We start from the raw sequence: 23,373 nt of genomic DNA, 5'->3' as shown, positions 1-23,373 counted from the left end.
GCTAGACAAGGAAAGAACGCACAATACAGCTAGCACACATATACATTACATATACATTAACACAGTTATGTGAGCCATTAAACAGGGCATGACACCACCTGCCATGACTGTTTTTGTATCAGAATCTCCTTCATTGGGGAGAGTATAAGTTTGAGTATAGATCTATAATGGATTGACTATCCTACACATTGCTGCTCGCTACAGTGGGACTTGCAAGTCTACGGGTGCCAAACGTCATTTTTACGACATCTTACATTGTCGTTTTACTATTGAGTCGGTAGCAAGATACATGCCGATCACATGTTACCTTAAAAATTACAATTGCTTAAGGTATTTAATACAATAGTAGTTACCTAGTACAACACTACAATACTATAATATTTCCCCATTGTATTCACTTCGTGATCATGCACACGATGCACGGTGATGCAAAAACTATATTTTTGGTTAATGATAGTCGGAGTTGGGAAAATACACTCTCTTACATGAGACACACACACAGGTACTAGATGCCTTGGTAGAAGGCTAGTTTTAGTAGAAAACATAGGGTTTTCTAGGAGAGTTCAAACAAATACAAACAATACAAAACTTAACAAAACTTATACATTACAAAACATCTTACTAATGATTTCATACAAACACAGACACTAATATACTTATGATCTCACCAGCTTTAAAGCTGATATTCGCTTTCAAAATAACTTGTATTCTCAGGTCACCAGTAGACAGGTACAGGTGCCGGATTTTGAGAAGAAGGAGCGTTTTCAAGATTCCTCTATTATTTTGATGTATATAATTTTGGTGTCTATATAACTTGACAGAACACACTTGTATGAAATATTATACTATTAATGCAATGGATGATGTTGTTGCTTGTTTACTACTTTACATTGTTGTGATACTGTACATGACGTCCTCCACCCCATAACGTTTCCGCCGTTCACCGGTTTTGGGGGTGTGACAGATTGGTATCAGAGCATTGTTTATAGTGAATCGAGTGTATCAACCCATAAAAGATATACGAACTATAAACACAAGCGGGATTAAAATAATCTGATAAAGAGTTTATACTTTTAAATAATAAAATATTTAATTAAGTATACATGCTTGCATTCATACTAAAATCAGTGTCACTAGGACAGTACAAAAGTATTACGATTGTTGGACTGCACAAGTAGACTTAGAGACATATGGTCAACCCTGGGAAGATGTAGCCTGATCAACTACATTATCCGAGGAGTGATTAGCATGTGCCTAAGTATGGTTGTGAAGTTGCAACAAGTCTAAAAACTTACCAACACTACTACAACGAGAACAGTAGAACATAACACTAAACTTAAAATACTATAGGAGTATTTTGTGTTACAATAATCGATTATGTGAGAGTTAAAGATCTTTATTTGTATGTCAATAGTTGCTTAGTTGATACGTTACGGGTATATTTTCCTTGGATGTCATAGCCTAAGAATCTGTAAATCTTTGCTTTACTTCCTATTCTTGTTTGATTGTGGGCTTAAAGTTAGGATTCACTTATTCGAAGGGCTATCCTATCATGAGTATATATAGCTGGTATGCACTAAACAAGTATTGGAGTAACTAATAAAGATCATCTAATAACTATCTAGTTAGTTTGTCTATTACTTATTTCCTTATCCCTATTCTCTCATAGATTAAATGGTTGGATTCCATATCCCCGTAGACCCGTACTTCCCCAATCACGGCAATGCGGGATGGCTAGAAGAGCAACCGAAAGATGATCACCCAATTCCTTTGGATGATCATGAAGCTGAAGGCTTTTCTGATGACTCTGACTCAGAGCCTGAAGTCAACAACCTACCTCAAGTAGGTCAGGCTCCGAATAATAATCCCCGACCTGCATTTCAAGGACCCACACCTCTGTGGGCAACCAACTTGAATACTTGGAGCCATGAACAGGGTCAACCCATTCCATACAATGGAGACAGAAGTTTCTACAACCTCACTGATGGAGGTTCTGCTGACAGAGTTCTACCCATCATGGTTAGAAGGATGTCTCGGAACACGATACTGGGGCAATCATCTATCAATCGAATCTTGGAGATTGATGCCAACACTGGTGTTAACACTGTACATATTCGCCAACTAGAGTCTGCACAGGAACGGGCTCAGGTCAGCAATGCAATGCTTCAGAGGGAGCTTGCTGAAACCCGAGCTGAAGTCAGGGAACTTCGAACTCAGCAGGCAAGATCGGATAGGCGTATAAGGGACATCGAGTGTCTTCTGTCGGATTCGAGAACTCACTTTAACAGTTCTCGTTGCCGATAGAATCTTATTAACTTTTCTTTTTGGATATAACCTAGTTATCTAAAACTTTAGGCTAATTTCCCATCCTTGTAAATGTTAGACCTATTAGGTCTTGATTAGGTCGTAGTCTGTCAAAATTTTCCATTATGGTTGATGTAAGGCCTCTTTATGTTGGCCGCTTTTCCCAAACTTGTTACATCTACAATTCCAGTAACATTGACAGATACCTAATCTTATGGGAATTTTTATCCAAATGTCATCATCTATTAGTTCTAGACCTACATTAAATCGTATTGTTGGGCTATGTAGAGTTAGTCCACGAGTCATATTCACAAATTCTTCCATTAAATTCTTATCAATGTTTGCATCTTCATAAACTTATAGATCAAAGATGCCGCCTCGCAGAAATCCAAGGAGAAACCCTAATAACGAAACATCACCTCCTCAACCACCTACTCCTTAGTTCGACACGATAGTCTTGAATGCTGCTGTAGCTGCAGCTGTGGCTACAGCCATGGCTCAATACCATTCATCAGGTTCCACTAGAGGAGGAACCCTTTTTCAGTCTGTTCAAGTTGAAGCCCCTATGCGCTCGAGAGAGTGCTCCTATAAGGACTTCACAAACTGCAAACCCTTGTCCTTCAATGGGACAGGCGGAGTCATTGCCCTCTCGCAATGGTTCGAGAAAACTGAATCGGTTTTCGAAATCTGCTCTTGTTCCGAGGATAGCAAGGTGAAGTACGCTGCTTGCACCTTCGAAACTAAAGCCCTAACATGGTGGAATGGCCATGTTAAGTCACTATCTATAATAGTGGCAAATGATATGGGTTGGGGATCTTTAAAAGACCTCATGATAGAGGAGTACTGCCCGAGGGACGAGATCTAAAAGTTGGAGGAAGAGCTATGGGGCCTAACCATGAAGGGCTCCAATGTAGTCGCCTACACCGCCAGGTTCTGTGAACTGGTGGCCCTCTGTCCCAACATGATTCCTTTAGAGGGAAAGAAGATCGAGAGATACATATGGGGACTGGTGCCCCCATACCAGGGAAATGTATTGGCTTCACATCCAGCTACATTTGATAGTGCCAAGCGATTAGTACAGCGGCTAATTGACCATGGGGCTCGTACCCCGACTGCAACAACAACAACTACCCTGGCTATCTCAGAGCCTGCAAGAGCCGCTGAGTCCAAGCGGAAATTCTGGGATGACAAGAAAAAGAACAAGGCTGCCAAGAAGAGGCAGGTCGTGGCAGTACATGCGGCGACAGCACTTGCCACTACTGCTACTCCGTTAAAGCAGTATTCTGGAAGCCTATCGCTCTGCAACAAATGTAACTACCACCATGTGGGATCCTATCGGGAAATGCAGTGTGTAAACTGCAAAAGGAAGGGGCACACTGCCCGTTTCTGCAAAGCTCTGGCGAGGCCAATCACCCAAGTCCCCGGCGCTGGAGTGGGCCAAACTTGCTACGGATATGGCGAGGTAGGCCACTTCAAAAGAAACCGCCCGAAGGCAGGCTTTACCGGTGGATCGGCAAGAGTTCTGGACATAGGTCATGAGGAAGCGGTTGCCGACCAGTGGTCACTGGTACGTTCCTCCTCAATAACTCTTATGCATGCATTCTATTTGATAGTGGAGCAGAGAGGAGTTTTGTGAACCAACAATTTGCTCATTTACTTAGGCAAAAATCATGAGCACTTATTGAACCATTCACTATAGAGATGGCTAATGGAAAGACAGAAAGCACTAGCAGCATATTCATAGGGTGTACCCTAACTTTAGATAGCCATTCATTTTCGATCGATCTCATGCCGGACTCAATTAAAAGTTTCGACGTCATTATCGGCATGGATTGGTTGAGTCTTCATCGTGACGATATCATGTGTTACGAAAAGGCTGTTCGCCTCAATCTTCTGTCTGGCGAAACCTTAGTAATTCATGGAGACAAACCCGGCACGAACCTTTGTATCATCTCGAGCATCCAAGCTCAGAAATTCTTGTGAAAGGAATGTCATGCATTCCTCGCTCATGTGGTCGATGTGAGCCAAGAAACGAAGGACATTCAGAACATCCCAGTAGTACGCGATTTTCCTGACATTTTTCCCGAAGAACTTCCAGGATTACCTCCGCAACGTCAAGTCGAGTTCCGAATCGACTTAGTTCCAGGGGCTACTCCAGTAGCCAAATCGCCCTATCGTCTAGCACCTGCAGAGATGCAAGAACTGTCCGGTCAACTTAACGAACTGCTCAGCAAGGGATTTATAAGACCAAGCTTCTCACCATGGGGAGCTCCAGTCTTGTTCATCAAGAAGAAAGATGGATTGTTTCGTATGTGCATCGACTACCGGGAGCTCAACAAGCTAACCGTTAAGAATCGTTATCCTTTGCCAAGGATAGTCGATTTGTTCGATAAACTTCAAGGGGCGAACTTCTTTTCAAATATCGACTTAAGATCCGGGTATCACCAACTATGAGTGCTAGGGGAGGATGTTCCGAAGACAGCCTTCCGGACTCGTTATGGATACTATGAATTCGTAGTGATGCCGTTTGGATTAACAAACACGCCCACAGTATTCATGGACTTAATGAATAGGGTGTGTCGTCCTTACTTGGATCAGTTCGTCATCATCTTCATCGATGACATACTTATCCACTCTCGAAGTAAGGAGGAACATAGCCAACATCTACGATTAGTCTTAGAAACCCTGCGCGCGGAGAAGCTATATGCGAAGTTCTCGAAATGCGAATTTTGGATTCGACAAGTCGAATTCTTAGGGCACGTGGTTAGCAAAGAGGGAATACACGTGGACCCTTCCAAAATTAAAGCCATTGAGAGCTGGTCAGCACCAAAGACGCCTACAAAAATTCATCAATTTCTAGGCCTCGCTGGCTACTATCGTAGGTTTATTCAGAACTTCTCCTGCATAGCTAAGCCTCTTACAACACTTACCCAGAAGGGCGTATCCTTTAACTGGGAAGAGAAGCAGGAAAGAGCATTTCAAACGCTCAAACGAGCCTTGTGCACCGCACCAATACTATCCCTTCCCGAAGGAATAGAAGACTTCGTGGTCTATTGCGATGCATCGAATCAAGGAATCGGATGTGTTTTGATGCAGCGAGGTAAGGTCATCGCCTATGCCTCGAGACAGCTGAAGACACATGAGGTCAACTATACGACCCATGATCTTGAACTAGGAGCAGTTGTGTACTTGTGTTTGCTCTGAAGATCTGGAGACACTGCTTGTACGGTACGAAGAGCACTATCTTTACAGACCACAAGAGCTTACAACACATCTTCGACCAGAAGGAGCTCAACATGAGACAACGAAGGTGGGTTGAGCTACTCAGTGACTACGAATGCGAAATTCGTTATCATCCCGGTAAGGCCAATGTAGTAGCGGACGCCCTAAGTCGGAAGGAATATTCTGGTCGTAGGGTCAAATCATTGACTATGACTATCCATTCATACTTATCCACATAAATACAGGCGTCCCAACTCGATGCTTTGAAGCCTGAAAACGTGGCGAGTGAATCCCTGAGAGGAATGGATAAGAACTTGGAGGTTAAGGGTTGCGGAGCTTATTATTTCATGGACCGGATCTGGACCCCGAAACTAGGTGGTTTCAGAGACTTGGTCATGAACGAGGCGCACAAAACTCGTTATTCCGTCCACCCAGGTTCAGATTAGATGTATCTGGATCTTAAAAAGTTATACTGGTGGCCTAACATGAAAGCAGAGATTGCTACCCTCGTAAGTAAATGCATTACTTGTGCAAAGGTCAAGGTTGAATACCAGAAACCCTCAGGCCTCCTACAACAGTCGGAGATCCCAGAACGGAAGTGGGAGCGGATCACTATGGATTTCATTACCAAGTTGCCCAAGACAACGGGTGGACTTGATACCATATGGGTCATCGTCGACAGATTGACCAAGTCTGCACACTTCCTGCCGATCAAAGAAACAGACAAGATGGAGAAGCTTACAAGAACTTACATTAGGGAGATAGTACGACTGCACGGTGTTCCCATATCCATCATCTCGGACAAAGATAGTAGGTTCACTTCTAGGTTCTGGCAGTCGCTACATAATTCCCTAGGAACTAGGCTGGACATGAGTACAACCTACCATCCACAGACAGACGGACAAAGTGAGAGGACTATTGAAACCTTGGAAGATATGTTGCGAGCCTGTGTGATCGACTCTGGGAAAGCATGGGATACTCATTTACCCCTTGTTGAATTTTCCTACAACAACAGTTATCACACAAGCATAAAGGCTGCTCCCTTCGAGGCCCTCTATGGCTGCAAGTGAAGATTCCCTCTATGTTGGGCTGAGGTGGGTGATACCCAGTTAGCTAAGTGATGAGTTCCTGAAAGCACTCTCACAGGTCCGGAGATCATACGGGAAACAACGGAGAAGATCGTTCAGATCCGTGAACGATTGAAAGCCTCTAGAAACCGACAGAAAAGCTACGTTGATAAACGTAGAAAACCGTTGGAATTCCAGGTGGGCGACCGTGTTCTATTGAAGGTCTCACCCTGGAAGGGCTTGATATGCTTTGGAAAGCGTGGGAAGCTAAATCCAAGGTACATTGGGCCTTTCGAGATTCTTGCCAGAATCGGCCCCGTAGCTTACAAACTCAATCTACCGAACGAACTTAGTAACGTACATTCTACCTTCCACGTATCAAACTTGAAAAAGTGTCTGTCCGACGAGACTCTTGTAATCCCACTCGACGAGATCGAGATCAACGAGAGCCTCAACTTCGTGGAAGAACCAGTAGAGATAATGGATCGAGAGGTCAAGCAAACGAAACAAAGTCGTATCCCAATAGTAAAGGTTCGTTGGAACGCCAAGTGAGGACCTGAATTCACTTGGGAACGAGAGGATCAGATGAAACTGAAATACCTCATCTTTTTACTTAATTTCTTGTAATGACTTATTTGCTTAAATTCTAATTTCAGGACGAAATTCCTTCTAAGGAGGGGCTGATGTGACAACTCGAAATTTCTAGATTACATTCTTCTTTTATATCAAAGTTAGCTTCGTTTTGCTATTTTATAATGAAGTTTTGGGTCTAAAAGAGTGCTTAAAGCTTAGTATAATTGAGATACGTGTCGGAGGATGGGTTAGTTTGGTTGTAGCATTGGAAAAACGAGCCAAACACACCAAAACTGGTGTGTGCGGCCAGCCAGCCGCACACAGGCCAACCACACACACCTCCAACCGCACACACCCTCCTATATGTACTATCCTTGGTCATTTTGATCATTTCTTACACTCTTGCAAAGCTAGGACTCGAAAATCCTCTCAAGTATCATCCGGAAAGGTAACATCTTTCACCAAGAACACCAAGAAAACCAAGACGTAGATTAAATGAGATACCATATTTTTCAAATAATGTAAACATTGTTGCTTTTAATAGGGTTAATGATCTAGAAAGGTAACGAACTTTGGTCTTTGTTTACATTTTGGTAATCATGTTTTTTTGTATACATTTGATTATTGAACTTGTTTGACATGTTCAAAATAGGGTAATATGACGGGTAATTAGCGGCAACACCCTATTATGAACAGCTCAATCAAGTTTACTGATCAAATGTGTACGAAAAAATATGGTTACCAAAATATGGACAAAAACCAAAGTTCCTTACGCATTTTGGTAATATTGGATTCTTTATGCTAAGTGTAATATGTGATATGGAATCGGGCTACTGTGAACTTGGGTTCTCAATACATGCACTCTCCCCACCAAAATCGTTCTTAGTCTACGAGAAACCATCTCCTCATAACTTGATTGTTGGAGCCTGATCCCAAGACATAGTCCAGGAGCCGGTTCCAATAGTTTTGTTGTATGATGACACCTAAGAATCAAGTCAGGAACCCAATAACAAAACCTACTTTAGACATGGCACAAAGACCTGATAGCCCAATTTCATATCACATCAGTTGGGTATTATGATTACTTACACTTAGCATAAAGAACCCAATATAACCAAAAAAGGGTAAGGAATTTGGTCTTTGTCTATATTTAGGTAACCATATTTTGTTCGTACACATTTGACTAGAAAACTTGTTTGACCTATTTACAAAAGGGTAATATTACCATAATTACCGGTCATATTACCCTATTTTGAACAGGTCAAACAAGTTCAATGGTCAAATGTCTAAGAAAAAAAATTAGTTACATAAATGTGGACAAAGACCAAACTTCATTACCTTTCTGGGTCGTTAACCCTTTTAAATGTATAACGCCTCGTTCATGGTACATATTTATTTTGATTAAATGCTCTTTTAGGAAGAGCTACTCAGCGAGTTGTAGCCCTAACTCGCCGAGTAGATGTCGAGTTGGGTACGGGTTGTAAGTGATCTACTCGGCGAGTCCACGCATGGACTCGGCGAGTAGGCCAATCAGGAGGAGACCCTAATTATTAGGGTTTAGAACCTATTTAAACGTCCTTATAGCCCCCATTTCGGCCTCCATCACCCTCAAAGCATTCCTTATCAAACCCTAGCCGTTTCTGTGTGTGTGTGTGTGTTTATTGCTTGTGAAGGCATCTTTGGAGTAAGAAGGAGAAGGAGAAAGTTGGAGAGTTTAAGGAAGAGGAGGTAGATCCAGAATACACACTCTATTGGCCATCTTTTCTGGTATTAAATTCTATACCTTTCCTATTGATCATATAGATCTATGTTGCTCCTAAATTGTGGTTTCTAATCCCAAAAACCCTAAATTCCTTATGAATAGGCCTTGTGGTCGGGTTATATCTCAGATCTGGACACTCATGGCATGCTAGAAGTATAAAGTTTTGGTTGTGGTTGTGATTAAAGTCCCCATTGAGCCTAGAACCTCATTAAGAGCATATTTTGGTCATATGGAGCCCTTAAAGCCATGCATGCACGGAAAGTTAGCAACTTTACGTGAAAAACATGCCCTAGAAGTCTAGATCCACGATTTGTAGTAACTGCATGGCTCAGATCGAACCTTGTGACAACCCGAAATTTCTAGCTTACATTCTTCTTTTATATCAAAGTTAGATTCGTTTTGCTATTTTATATTGAAGTTTTGGGTCTAAAAGAGTGCTTAAAGCTTAGTATAATTGAGATAGGTGTCGGAGGATGGGTTAGTTTGGTTGTAGCATTGGAAAAACGAGCCAAACACACCAAAACTGGTGTGTGCGGCCAGCCAGCCGCACACAGGCCAACCACACACACCTCCAACCGCACACACCCTCGTATATGTACTATCCTTGGTCATTTTGATCATTTCTTACACTCTTGCAAAGCTAGGACTCGAAAATCCTCTCAAGTATCATCCGGAAAGGTAACATCTTTCACCAAGAACACCAAGAACACCATATTTTCTCGCAGCACACCTGGCCGCACACATGTGCTGGCAGCGCACCTGGCCGCACACATGGCCGCACACACACTTATAATGTGTATTTTGGCCATATACTCTCTTGTATAGCCTTTTTAACCCTTCGTACAATCATTTATGGTTGTAACACTTCAATATAAGTGTTTACTAGTCCCAAAGGTGGTCCTAATTCGTTAATTAGTTGTTCATAACACTAATTATTTTCATATATGTGCCAATATATGCTGAATAGGATTCACGTGTGTACTCAAGTCACCACTTGATACTTAGCAATAGATCCAACATTGTCATTAGAACCACTCACTACAGGTGAGTTCATACCCCTAAAATAACCCTTGAAATGTTTTTAAATGCTTTTATGGGGGGGGGGGGGGAATACAAGTTGAACAATTATAGTTATTATATCAATCACATGTGATTAATGACTACCAAGCAAATGGTTTACTTACTTTCCAAACTATTTATCAAACTGTTTTACCTCAAATTGTCTTACAAACTCCTTCAATGGTCAAATACTTTTACTTAAACTCTTTTAAACTTATATTCTGTGTATCTGTATAAATATAGTTATATAAGTAGGATTGAAAGGACTTAGGACTGCTAGTCTACCCTGCTTCCTGTTCTTGTTTGATGTGGTCTTAGGGTATCCAGGTTAGTTGTCTGAAGGTCGTTTGAATCCTAGTTATATATTATGTAAATGTATATAGATATAAAAGGTTATTTCTTTCATCCAAATCCATGCCCTTGGGTAGCAAGGGCATACAGACATGTTCATACTTTACTAGTAAGCTACCATAGGGGTAGTTTAGGAAGATACTATTACTAGAACAATGAAACATACAAAGAGTCAGTTCATCCATGAGTCAGTACATACTATGATGAGAATCAAACATGAAACAGATTGAGGAGAAACAAACAATAGACACTATAACGAGAAACAAACATACAGGCTAGACAAGGAAAGAACGCACAATACAGCTAGCACACATATACATTACATATACATTAACACAGTTATGTGAGCCATTAAACAGGGCATGACACCACCTGCCATGACTGTTTTTGTATCAGAATCTCCTTCATTGGGGAGCGTATAAGTTTGAGTATAGATCTATAATGGATTGACTATCCTACACATTTCTGCTCGCTACAGTGGGACTTGCAAGTCTACGGGTGCCAAACGTCATTTTTACGACATCTTACATTGTCGTTTTACTATTGAGTCGGTAGCAAGATACATGCCGATCACATGTTACCTTAAAAATTACAATTGCTTAAGGTATTTAGTACAATATTAGTTACCTAGTACAACACTACAATACTATAATATTTCCCCATTGTATTCACTTCGTGATCATGCACACGATGCACGGTGATGCAAAAACTATATTTTTGGTTAATGATAGTCGGAGTTGGGAAAATACACTCTCTTACATGAGACACACACACAGATACTAGATGCCTTAGTAGAAGGCTAGTTTTAGTAGAAAACATAGGGTTTTCTAGGAGAGTTCAAACAAATACAAACAATACAAAACTTAACAAAACTTATACATTACAAAACATCTTACTAATGATTTCATACAAACACAGACACTAATATACTTATGATCTCACCAGCTTTAAAGCTGATACTCGCTTTCAAAATAACTTGTATTCTCAGGTCACCAGTAGACAGGTACAGGTGCCGGATTTTGAGAAGAAGGAGCGTTTTCAAGATTCCTCTATTATTTTGATGTATATAATTTTGGTGTCTATATAACTTGACAAAACACACTTGTATGAAATATTATACTATTAATGCAATGGATGATGTTGTTGCTTGTTTACTACTTTACATTGTTGTGATACTATACATGACGTCCTCCACCCCATAACGTTTCCGCCGTTCACCGGTTTTGGGGGTGTGACAAACCTGTATGGAAAAAGGGCTGAATGAACTCGGCGAGTCCACAGGTCGACTCAACGAGTTATATGAAGTTAGTCGTCGACTCGACGAGTTGGAAGAACAACTCGACGAGTTGGAAGAACAACTCGACGAGTTGGAAGAACAACTCGACGAGTCCGATGAAGTTTGCCTTAGAACTCGGCGAGTTGTATGAGCAACTCGGTGAGTCGGATGAGTTTTCCCGAGCAAAGTGGTGTTTGAATAGGGAGGCTTCATTCCTCCGTAGTTACATGTAAAGTTAGCAACTTTATGTGTTCAGATGGTTCCAAGATTTCAGATCTACGAGTTAGGAACCATAGAGCGGATTCGAATGTAGTTGTATGGAATCTGCTCGACATAACTCGGCGAGTAGTTCCTCAAACTCGGCGAGTCCGGTCAACTGGAGGTTGACTTTGACCAAGAGGTTGACTTTGACAAGGGGTAAAATAGTCATTTTACCCTCAGTTCAATTATCAGTAATTGATTGAGTGTATTTATGGAAATTTGTAGCCGGGGAGATACTGGAGCAGTAGCAGTCGATTTCCAGAGCAGTTCATTTAGCAGCCAGTGTACGAGGTGAGTTTCCTTCCAGTAGGAACGGGTCTAAGGCCACAATGTCGGCCCGTTTAGCTAGTAGTAGTTTCCGGACTTCGGTCCGATGCAGTTTTAGTATGTTTGATGCCTTCGTGGCTCAAACAGGATTTATGTGTTATGTGTTCCGGGCCACAACCCGATGCAGTATGCAGTTTATGTGTTCATGCTAATTGATATGTTGTGCTATGCTATGTTATGCTCAGTCAGATTCCGGATTTCGGTCCGATGCAGTTAGTTCTGGACTTCGGTCCGATGCAGGGGACAAGGTCCCATCCAGTTCCGGACTTCGGTCCGATGCAGTGGGCAAGGCCCAATATGTGTTTATATGTTATTGTATGGTGTGTGGTAGTTTGGGGGAGCTCACTAAGCTTTGTGCTTACAGTTTTAGTTTTGGTTTCAGGTACTTCCGCAATTAAAGGGAAGAGCTCGGGTTGATGACATCGCACACACCACGGTTTCAGTTGTCCTGGGAGTTGTTTTTTTAGCTTTTCATAGATGTGAATTGATACAATCTTGATACAGTTCCTCGTAATACTTTGCTATTGTTTTTGAGATATTGACGTACGAGTTTTACTTTATGATATTAACATTGTGTTTTTAGTAATTATTAAACAAAAAATTTTGGGTCGTATTTTGGGATGTTACAAAATGACTTACATTAACCAATGAATCTCGTAGATGTGTAGTCCGACAGTTTGTTATTGACAAGTCTCCAATCGTGATAGTGCGAATTTGATTATCAAGTTCCATGGCTTTTGCGTGTTTACTCATAATAGGTTTTATATGTTGATCTAAAATCATAGGTGAAGGTGTCCTTTTTAAGTGTCATTTGAAGAAGCGACATAGATATAGTTCCATAGATTGGTAGTTTAACTATGAAGTCAACTTTCTTTCATTCATGATCAGTAGGCTTCAAAGTCGGTTCATCATAGGTTTCGTTAATGTGATCGACAATGTCAAATTGGATGCAATGGGTGGAGAAGAGCTCCCTCCACGCGTCACAGTTTAACCATTCGAGGACGAGAAACAACAATATGTAAGATTTGATGTTGGCAATGTCAAAAAATTTATTTGGTGGTGGTGGGACAACCATGGCAGAGGTGACGAGGAAGACCTAAAAAACGAGAAAGGGTTAGCGTTGCTGGTAAAAGGGAGAAAGAAAAGAGATAATTTAGTGAAGATAAATTAACAAAATCTCTGACCATCGTTCATTTTGAATCGGTTACCTCATTGTTAATTCTATTTGGAGCCTTATTGTTAGGTGGTGTGATTTTGATTATCCTTCTCTTAATATATTTGTGAATGTTGCTTCTTCAAGGACATAATCAAGCTAAGCGCGGTTCAAAGGAAAATCTTTGATGCCCATTATCACCTCTCCAAGTTCTTTGAAATTTCAAAACAACACTTACTTGAAACGGTCAAGTCTACAAAAATGGAGATCTTAATAAGGGTCTTTTACTAGTATCTTTGGATTTTGTAATAAGACAAAAAGTATAAGTTAAATTGGATTGGTAAGTTGCACGATTTTAATTCACCTATCTCCCTATCATATATTTTTTATTAATTTAATTGTAAAGAAAAAGAAATCACCGGTTTTTCCTTATTATTTCCATGTGTAAAACCCAAATAAAGTAACTTTTTTCTTTCATTAGTCGTTACCACCTACAAAAATTTCGACATGACACGAATTACACAATATCAAAATATCAAGTTATTACCAAATCAAGGCAAACAATATTGAATATTATCTTATCTTCATGCTTTTTATTTTCCGCGTATAAAATAATTCCACTTCGCCAACCGCAACTGACCTGCGAAAGTTGGACCAATCTGTAAATACAAAAATCAAAGAAATTTCAAAAGCCGAATTTTACACCGGCGCCATCTCACTATCTCCAGCTCCATTTCGGTGTTTTTCTCCGATCTCTGAATTCACTTCAATCGGGAACAACAACTGATTGTTTATCACCAATTCAATTCACCAAAATGTGTGGGATTTTCGCCTACTTGAATTACGATGTCAGTAGAGAGAGACGCTACATCCTCGAAGTACTCTTCAATGGACTCCGTCGTTTGGAATACAGAGGCTACGATTCCGCCGGGATCTCTATCGATTCTTGCTCCGTCGCCGGTCCCGTTCAAGCACCATGCGATTCCCCTCTCGTGTTTCGTCAAGAGGGAAACATCGAATCCCTAGTCAAATCTGTCTACCAAGGTATATCTATATGTGTTGTAGGGTTTTATATAAAAATGTCATGTGAATTTACCCTAATTTTTCTCAATATCGCACTTCTATGTCATAGAAATGTTAGTTGATCGCTACTAGGGCATAATTGTAGTAACTCCATCTGTTACGATCCTAAATTTTTTGAATTTCAAGTCGGAAAAACCCTGTATAACTACAATTGTAAACTCTTTGAGAGTTTATGTTATCCTAAACCTATACTACAATTCTTCTGGAGTTTTGACTAAAGAGGTACTTCTTAAGTACAAAGTGTTTTTTAATAATCTTGTAATATCCTACCTCCTACCTAAATATGATCATGTTTTCCCTTGCAATTTGCAAAAGTATTATCGCATTATTGTGTACTAGAATCATAATCCTTATCAGCTTTCTAAATTGTGTTTCAGAGGTCTCTGTTACTGACCTAAATCTGGAAGAATCCTTTTCTATTCATGCTGGAATAGCACACACCAGATGGGCGACCCATGGAGAACCATCTCCAAGGAATAGTCATCCTCAATCATCTGGTGCTGGAAATGATTTTTTGGTTGTTCACAATGGAGTTATTACCAATTATGAGGTCTGTTTCCAATTTGTATGAATTATTGCATATTGTTTCCACTTCTGCATGTATATATTCTTTCCCTTCTTTCATAGATACATCAATTTCTGTATCATTTCTCTATTTTATTTGTTGTAGTTACTTTTTTTTTGGGAATATGATGTTTTATCTTCTTAACATACTGCAGGTGTTAAAGCAATCCCTTCTTCGACATGGGTTTACTTTTGAATCTGAGACAGATACTGAAGTGATCCCAAAGCTTGCAAAATTTGTTTTTGACAAAGCAAATGAAGAAGGTAATCAAAGTCTTTAAAGATACAAATTTTCTCACATAATTCATTATTCTTTTAGACTTTAATGTTATGCCTGCCTCTTTATTTCCAAAGTGGTGTAGGACAAAGAAACAACACCCTTTTACAAGTTTAGAACAAGATATATGATGAGATTTCAGACAGTTTTTGTAGACTAGTTATTAGTTAAATTGAAAATACCAAAACTACCCTTATGAACCAACTTAATATAGAATTGAATGAATCTTTTACTGCTGTAGGTGAACAAACTGTCACGTTTAGTGAAGTTGTACTTGAGGTTATGCGACATCTTGAAGGAGCCTATGCACTTATTTTCAAAAGCAGACATTATCCAAATGAATTGGTTGCTTGCAAACGTGGTAGTCCACTTCTTCTTGGTGTGAAAGTAGGTTATGCTTCTTATTTGCTATTTATCAATAATATTATAATATTACTTCATTTCATTTCTCACCTTCTTCTGAACTGGTATTGAGAAAGGAATTTCTTTTTGCAGGAATTTGCTGAACAACAAAACAAAGGAACATCATATAATGATTTGAAGTTTATTTCAACAAATGGCCACCCAAAAGAACTTTTCCTATCTAGTGATCCTCATGCCCTTGTTGAACACACAAAAAAGGTCTTGGTGATTGAGGATAGTGAAGTTGTTCATATTAAGGTGCATACCCTGCATTCATTGTTCAGCTTATAATTTCTTTTTAGTGTATTGTTTCATGTTTTCAAAAACCCTTTACACCTTCTTTCTCTTTCATGCTTGGCTACTTGAAATATTGTAATATTACACATTAATGTGCTAAAATAGTTTCCAAATCTATTTTAGTTTCCATGTTTTAGGAGGTTTAGTTTGTCTTTATATTTTAATTTCCACATTTTAAAGTTGGGTTAATGTTCTTTAAGGTACTTAACTATCCAAAATGTTCACTTTATTCCCTCACAATTTCTATACGGGTTATTTCTGCTCTACTTATTGGCTTCAACTCTTGTTATTGACTTATTTCATTCATGTTGAGTTTTTTTTTTTTTTTTTTTTTTTTTTTTTTTTTTTTTTTTTTCTTTTCTTTTCTATTCGTTGTTTGTTACAGGATGGAGGAGTGACTATTCTCAAGTTTGAGCAAGGCAAGGGCAAAGATGGAAAAAACATTTCAAGACCAGCTTCTGTCCAAAGGGCACTGTCTATTCTTGAGATGGAGGTAGAGCAAATAAACAAGGGCAAATATGAACATTATATGCAGAAAGAGATTCATGAGCAGCCGGAATCTTTAACAACCACCATGAGGGGCCGCCTTATACGTGGTGGTTCCAGCAACAGGAAGAGTGTTCTGTTGGGTGGATTGAAGGATCATTTGAAAACTATTAGGAGGAGTAGAAGGATTGTTTTTATTGGATGTGGAACTAGCTATAATGCTGCTTTAGCTGCTAGACCTATATTGGAAGAACTTTCAGGTAACTCATTGTTAATAACTTAATAATATATCATCAAATAATCATACGAAGGTATTACGCATTTACCCTTTAAAAATCTTCTCAATTATAACAAAGAAAGTTGCTTTGTAATCGGATGTTATAGCTATAAACTATAAAGACTTAAAAGCAAGAAACAACATACTTTTATTGATACATTTATTAAATCATGTTACTTTCATTTCTTTCATTGAGATCAAATTAGGTTTAATTAGTATGTAGTTTTGTATTGAATTAGCTTCATGTATTGATAGGTATACCTGTAACAATGGAGATTGCAAGTGATTTATTGGATAGACAGGCACCTGTGTATAGAGATGATACAATAATCTTTGTTAGTCAATCTGGTGAAACAGCTGATACCTTAAATGCCCTTGAGTATGCATTGGGGAATGGTGCTTTATGTGTTGGAATTACAAACACTGTTGGTAGTGCTATTGCCCGAAACACACATTGTGGTGTTCATATTAATGCTGGTAGTGAGATTGGTGTTGCAAGTACCAAGGTATGTAAATTTCTTTCAGAAAATATCCCCAAAATACCCTCGAAAAAATATACTCACTAGTGCCACGCTCTGTTCTATATCCACATCTTTGCTTTTGTCCCGAAAATACCCCCATGAAACCACATACCACACTTCTCTTTCAAGTCTTAAACTGTGTGTTGGTGGTGGGGGTTGTTTCTGAGGGGCATTTTCGTCATAACAACAGAAAGATTGGCGTGGCTGGTAGAAAACCTTTTCAAAGTGAATTTGAAGAATTATGCTCAATAATACCTTGTCTTGAAAAATATCCTTATCTTTGCTTTTGTGCTAAAAATGCCTCTCCCAAGCTTGTTTGAGGGGTATTTTTGTCATAAAAACAACGAGATCTTTTCAGAAGTAAAATTTAAGAAAATATACGTGATAACACTCTCTCTTGCAATAATATGCTCACTAGTGGCCTTCTCTGTAATATATTCCCAATTTTGCTTTTATGCCTAAAATGCCCCTCTGAAACCTCCATACCATCACTTCATTTCCAACTGCCCCCAATTGAACTCTATGTGTTGGTGTTTTCCGAGGGGCATATTTGGCACAAAAGCTAATAAATGGATATACTTCATCAGTGAAGATATTCTTTCTGCTTGTTATTGGGCATGTTTTTTTAATTTTTTTTTTTTCAAAATTAATTTTTACAAGAATTGTTTTGGGTGTTGACATTTAGGCATACACAAGTCAAATAGTGGTGATGGCTATGGTGGCTCTAGCAATTGGAGCTGACACAATCTCTTCTAAACCACGAAGAGAAGCAATCATAGAAAGCCTTCTACATTTACCAAGTATGATCCATTTTCATTTCCATATTTCTAAATAAAAAACAGGATCTCTAACTGATTAAAAAAATCAATTTTTTTTTAAAGGCAAAGTGAAGGAAGTGTTGAAACTTGATGAAGAGATGAAAGATCTTGCAAAATCCTTAATCTCAGAGCAATCACTTCTCATGTTTGGAAGAGGGTATAACTATGCAACAGCTCTTGAAGGTGCATTGAAGGTCAAAGAGGTGGCACTCATGCACAGTGAAGGAATACTTGCTGGTGAAATGAAACATGGTCCTTTAGCTTTAGTTGATGAAAACCTTCCAATTGTTGTCATTGCTACTCGTGATCAATGTTTCAGGTTTGTTTTTTTGAAATATATATAGATAGACAGAAGGGTAAATTGGTCATTTACTTGCATTCAAATATATTTAGAACTGTTTTTTTTTTTTGAAACAGCAAACAGCAGTCAGTTATTCAACAACTGAAGGCTAGAAAAGGGAGGTTGATAGTGATGTGTACAGAAGGAGATGCAGCAGCTGTTTGTGGGCCATCTTGCAGAGTAATTCAAGTTCCTCTTGTTGTTGACTGCTTACAGCCTGTTGTCAACATAGTTCCATTGCAGGTATTTTTTTTTTTTTTTTTAAAATAAACTATACTCTTTATTTATTTTTTGTATAAAATCACCTATCATGTATTATGTGTTTGACTGATAAAAAGACCACTGTTATATGCAAGAAAATATTATAGCTCTCTACAAAAATTTTACTATGAAAAATCTACATATAAAGACTATATTTGGCGTACTAGCTGAAAAGCTAGCTGATAGCTGAAAAACTAACAGATAAAAAATGACGTTTGGTAAAACTAGCTGAAATATATAAAATTACATAAAAGGACATTTAAGAGAATGTGTCTCTATAATTAATTAAAGGGTATATTTGGAATTTTTTTAAAAAGCTCCTAAAAACTAGTCTAAGTAGTTATTCAAAAAGCTAGCATATAAACTATTTTTTGGCTTCCCTAACACGACAACATAAAAAAACTCGAAAAATAAGCTAACTTATCAGCTAGCTGTGGCGCGCCAAACACAGCCAAAGAGTTAAAGTGACTATTACTCTATTAGAAATCTCTGGAGTAAATTACACAAATGATCCCTATGGTTTGGGGTAATTTGCGCATTTGGTCCCTAACTTATTTTTTTAACTCGGAAAGTCTCTGCTGTTTGTTTTTATTACGTGTTTGCTCCCTACTGTTTGTTTTTGTTACGCACTTGGTCCCAGTCTTACCTAAAAAGACTATTATTTAAATAGGAAAAAATGGTGGAGTAGGTAAGGTAAGGTGAGGGGGTTGGGGTTGGGGTTGGGGGTGTGTTTATTTAAATAAATTGAAAAGTCAAGGGCAAAATAGTTTTTTTAGGTAAGACAAGGACCAAGCGCGTAATTTACTCAAATCTTTGTAATTGAGTGTCATTGCAAAGTAAAAGTAGATTGGTAAGTTCTTCATGCTAACCAATTTTTGATTTATATATTTTTGATGTTATTATATACATGTAAATTGATGTTTTCTTATTTATTTATTTATTTATTTATTTTAAATGCAGTTGTTGGCTTATCATTTAACGGTTCTACGAGGCTACAATGTTGATCAACCAAGGAATCTTGCAAAGAGTGTTACAACGGAATAGAAAATCTATAGATTATTGGCAATTGAAGCTAACATAGGTCACGTTGCATTTAGAGTTCCAATTAATTGGTGTGTTTCAATATATACAATTCTAAGACTGGCTTAACAAAGACATACTATCTCGATATAGAAATTTACATCTTAAGATTTTTTTGATTTTTTTTAATCATGTATATCATAATCTTTTCTAATGATTGTTCTCTTTTTGTTGTTTTTCATTAACATTTAAATTCTCATTTTTGTTTGGACACAAGATTTGGATTATATACTAAACGATTACCCACTAAGGCTGAATACATGTTAGGCCCATCTTTCATTCTAGGTAGTTTAATTTTGTACGAAGATAACAAAATGGTTCAAGTTTTGTCTATCTTATATTCATAAACAACTTAAAATAGAGTTATTACAATTGCTTTGATCAAGTTATATGCTATACCACAAGTAAAACTTAGAAACTCATTGTTAGTATAATTCTACAATCGGATAAAAATTTGGTTATAGAATTGATTTTTTTAATGGATTTATGAATATGGCTGAGTTAACTAAAATTTCAAGTCTATGAATATTCATGATCAATTTATTTGATTATAACTTTTTAAGTCTATAAAAAACAATTTCATTTCCTTTCATACGGTGGTATAAACTAAATAAGTACATAAATAATAAAATAAAGGGAAATTTTGTCAAATAACAAAAAATGAGGTGGGGTTGAAAAATATAACCAAGAAAACCTGATTTTCATAAAATGGCCAAGGTTTCTGTAGAGACGAGTTCTACAGAAGCCTAAATTCTCTAAGTAAGTGATGTGGTAGGATTAAAATCATAAAACCATATAAATAAAATACTATTACTGCAGAGGCCGTATTATTTCTGCAGAAACCGTGGAAATGTCATACGTAAAAAATGCTTATTCAGCTACCATTTACGCAGAACATTAATATTTTCTGCAGCTCTACGAAATCGTCCCGTCAGACGTCAGTTTTTGTCTTTTTTGCACAAGTGTCCAGTTCCTCGGAAGCTTTTTTTGCAAAGTTTGTCTATGTGGAAATCTTGGTATTTTATGAAAATACAATTTTTTGTCATATTTTTCAACCCCATCTCATTAAAAAAAAAAAAAAAAGAAAGAAATTTTTCCTAAAATAAATTACAATTAAAAAAATGAAAATCCGCCAAGATTTTATACAACTTATAATTCCCGTTAAGGGTAGTTCGTTCCCGCCCTAATGCCACAAAATGTTCAATTAGGAATTCCGATTTTCAACGTAGTTGCAATTCTCAAACAAATTTGGTTTCAATCTCTACACTTTCATCTGCAATCGAAGATCGGTGGTGACTGTTAGAGATACAATCGTTTCTGCTTCTCCTGTTGACGACGCGATGGTGAAGGAATCAACACCGCCTAATTCAAGAGCTAATCTGAAGAAGCCTCCATGGCAGACTGTTCTCACTTTTTTCACCAAAAACTACGCCCTTCTATTGGTAGTACTGCTTTTGTCTGAGACGATTCTGCGGTTGCTATTTGGGAACAATGACGTTTATCCTTTAGGGCTCGATAGACGGACTGCTGAGGAAACCAAGTCCCTGTTACATACGACAACCAAGATGATGCAGGTTCAGATTGAAGCTGTGGACAGAAAAATCGAGAAAGAGATCGAAGATTTAAGAAACGAATTGAGTGAGAGAATAGACGAGAATGATTTCTTCTATGGGGCCAGATTGCGTGATTTTGGCGAAAGGGTTGATAGTATTGGGCGATCATTGATTAGCGAGGAAAGGTTATGGAAAGATGAATTCAACAAAAGTATAGAGAAATTAAAGTTCAAAAAGGGGAAGGATGAAGGGGATTTTAGGTTGGATGAAATGAAGGGTTATGTGAAGGAGATGATTGAGAAGGCAATCGACAATCATGCTGCTGATGGACTTGGTACTATTGACTATGCGGTTGCTTCTGGTGGAGGAATGGTGGTGAAACTCTCTGAACCCTACAATTTGCAAAATGCGATTCATCTGTTTGCTCTGAAGATTCTGCAACCTAGTTTTGGTGAACCTGGTCAATGTTTGCCTCTCAAAGGGGACAGTGGTTATGTTGAGATCAAATTGAGGCAAACCATCATCCCAGAGGCTATAACTCTTGAACATGTTGCAAAGGTTTGTTCTCTTATCTTGTTTTCTCTGAAGATTCTTGTTGATTTGTTCACTTAATTTGTGCATTTTATGGTGTTATGAACATGAACAGAGTGTGGCATACGACAGATCTATGGCTCCTAAAGAGTGTAGAGTGTTTGGATGGTTGCATCCTGATTCCAAGAAGATGGTTTTGCTAAGAGAGTTCACATATGATCTTGAAAAAAGAAATGTACAAACATTCAATGTTTGGGAGAATGGATATGCTGTGAACATGATGAGATTTGAGTTCAAATCAAACCATGGAGATCCCACTCACACTTGCATATATCGCTTCAGGGTTCATGGTTATGAGCCTGATTCTCTCTCATCATAGGTAACACACTCAAGAAATTATATGCTATCTCTTTATCTTATTAGTTTACATAGATTTCATGCTTAGGTTAAAATTGAAAATTAGTAATTGGTCCATATAATCAAGTTTGTATGTAATTTGATTATGATCCTTGAAGCCTGGTGCTAATGTGTATTATATGCTTATGTTTTTGGTTGCAGATTCTTCAGACTAGTAAAAATGAGTCAACTCTTACAAGTGAAGTGATGATGAATATATTGGAATAACAATGAGAGGTAACTGTAGCAACTTTTGTAGTCATATATTTTGAAAATATACCATAACTTGTAGTAACAGTCTTTTTTTTTTTTCTTGTAAAAAGTTAAACCATGTTTTTCCATTTCTTTCATAAAATCTCCTTATAAAATTCATCTTTACATGTCAACTCAGTCATTCCATTCCAAATATGACACAGTTATTATTAAAGTTTGTGAAATGGCAAAATGGGGAGAACTTGTAAGCAACACCAAGAGAAATTCAGATTGTCAAATTCTAATCAGATTATGTTGAGCAAGTTATAGAAATGGTTAAAAATGGAAATTTATATTTTTTTGAATGAGAAATATGCATGGAATATCATATGATATGATTGATATCATTCTAGTTGTTTATTAAGCGGGACAAAATGATAAATATGAGAGAATTATTTTAAAAACAAAATTAGCATTTAAAAATCTGTAAAAGATCCTTATTAAGGTTATTGTTAAACATTAGAAAATCAGGCACAAAGTGAAATATCACTTGAAAATGGTTTGGATCACCATATAATATATATTAATTTTATTTTATTTTTTATATTAATGTTATTAATTTAATGTAATTAGTATGTGAAATTTAAAATTTAAAATTTGAAATGAAAAATCAATTATTAGTTTAATGTAATTAGAATAAGAAATTTAACATTTAAAATTTGAAATGAATAATTAATAGGTTGACATGTGGCATTATAGGTGACATAATATTAATGAGAATTTCTAATATTATGACACTTGTCAATCTATTCTAATAAATGAAGGTTTTTTTGCCACATGTCATCTTCTTATTTATTTGGACACATGGCATTTTATAGAATTTTTAAATTTTATATTTTTCACTTGTCATTTTATTGTATTTTTCATTTTATTAAATTAA

At 37.7% G+C, this 23,373-nt stretch overlaps 2 protein-coding genes across 2 annotated transcripts; both read left to right on the top strand.

Annotated features, from left to right (window-relative positions):
• Window positions 1–13,980: 13,980 nt before the first annotated feature.
• Window positions 13,981–19,915, top strand: GFAT (putative glucosamine-fructose-6-phosphate aminotransferase). The gene is made up of 11 exons (XM_078992312.1): window positions 13,981–14,399; window positions 14,816–14,988; window positions 15,158–15,266; window positions 15,521–15,666; window positions 15,775–15,939; window positions 16,364–16,724; window positions 16,997–17,247; window positions 17,948–18,062; window positions 18,144–18,399; window positions 18,498–18,663; window positions 19,642–19,915. Exons 1-11 carry the CDS (start codon window positions 14,171–14,173, stop codon window positions 19,723–19,725), a joined length of 2,055 nt encoding a protein of 684 aa, XP_078848438.1. The 5' UTR covers window positions 13,981–14,170; the 3' UTR covers window positions 19,726–19,915.
• Window positions 19,916–20,943: 1,028 nt separating this feature from the next.
• LOC145000662 (SUN domain-containing protein 1-like) lies at window positions 20,944–22,556 on the top strand. Its single transcript, XM_078959927.1, has 3 exons — window positions 20,944–21,872; window positions 21,961–22,224; window positions 22,404–22,556. The coding sequence occupies exons 1-2, from the start codon at window positions 21,102–21,104 to the stop codon at window positions 22,222–22,224; spliced, it is 1,035 nt and encodes a 344-aa protein (XP_078816053.1). The 5' UTR covers window positions 20,944–21,101; the 3' UTR covers window positions 22,404–22,556.
• The last annotated feature ends 817 nt before the right edge of the window (window positions 22,557–23,373 follow it).

This window comes from Lactuca saligna, chromosome 1 (genome assembly GCF_052625555.1).
Source record: "Lactuca saligna cultivar CGN05327 chromosome 1, ASM5262555v1, whole genome shotgun sequence".
NCBI lineage: Eukaryota > Viridiplantae > Streptophyta > Magnoliopsida > Asterales > Asteraceae > Lactuca > Lactuca saligna.
The sequence above is the reverse complement of the archived record's forward strand: the minus strand, read 5'-3'. Positions and strand labels throughout refer to the sequence as shown.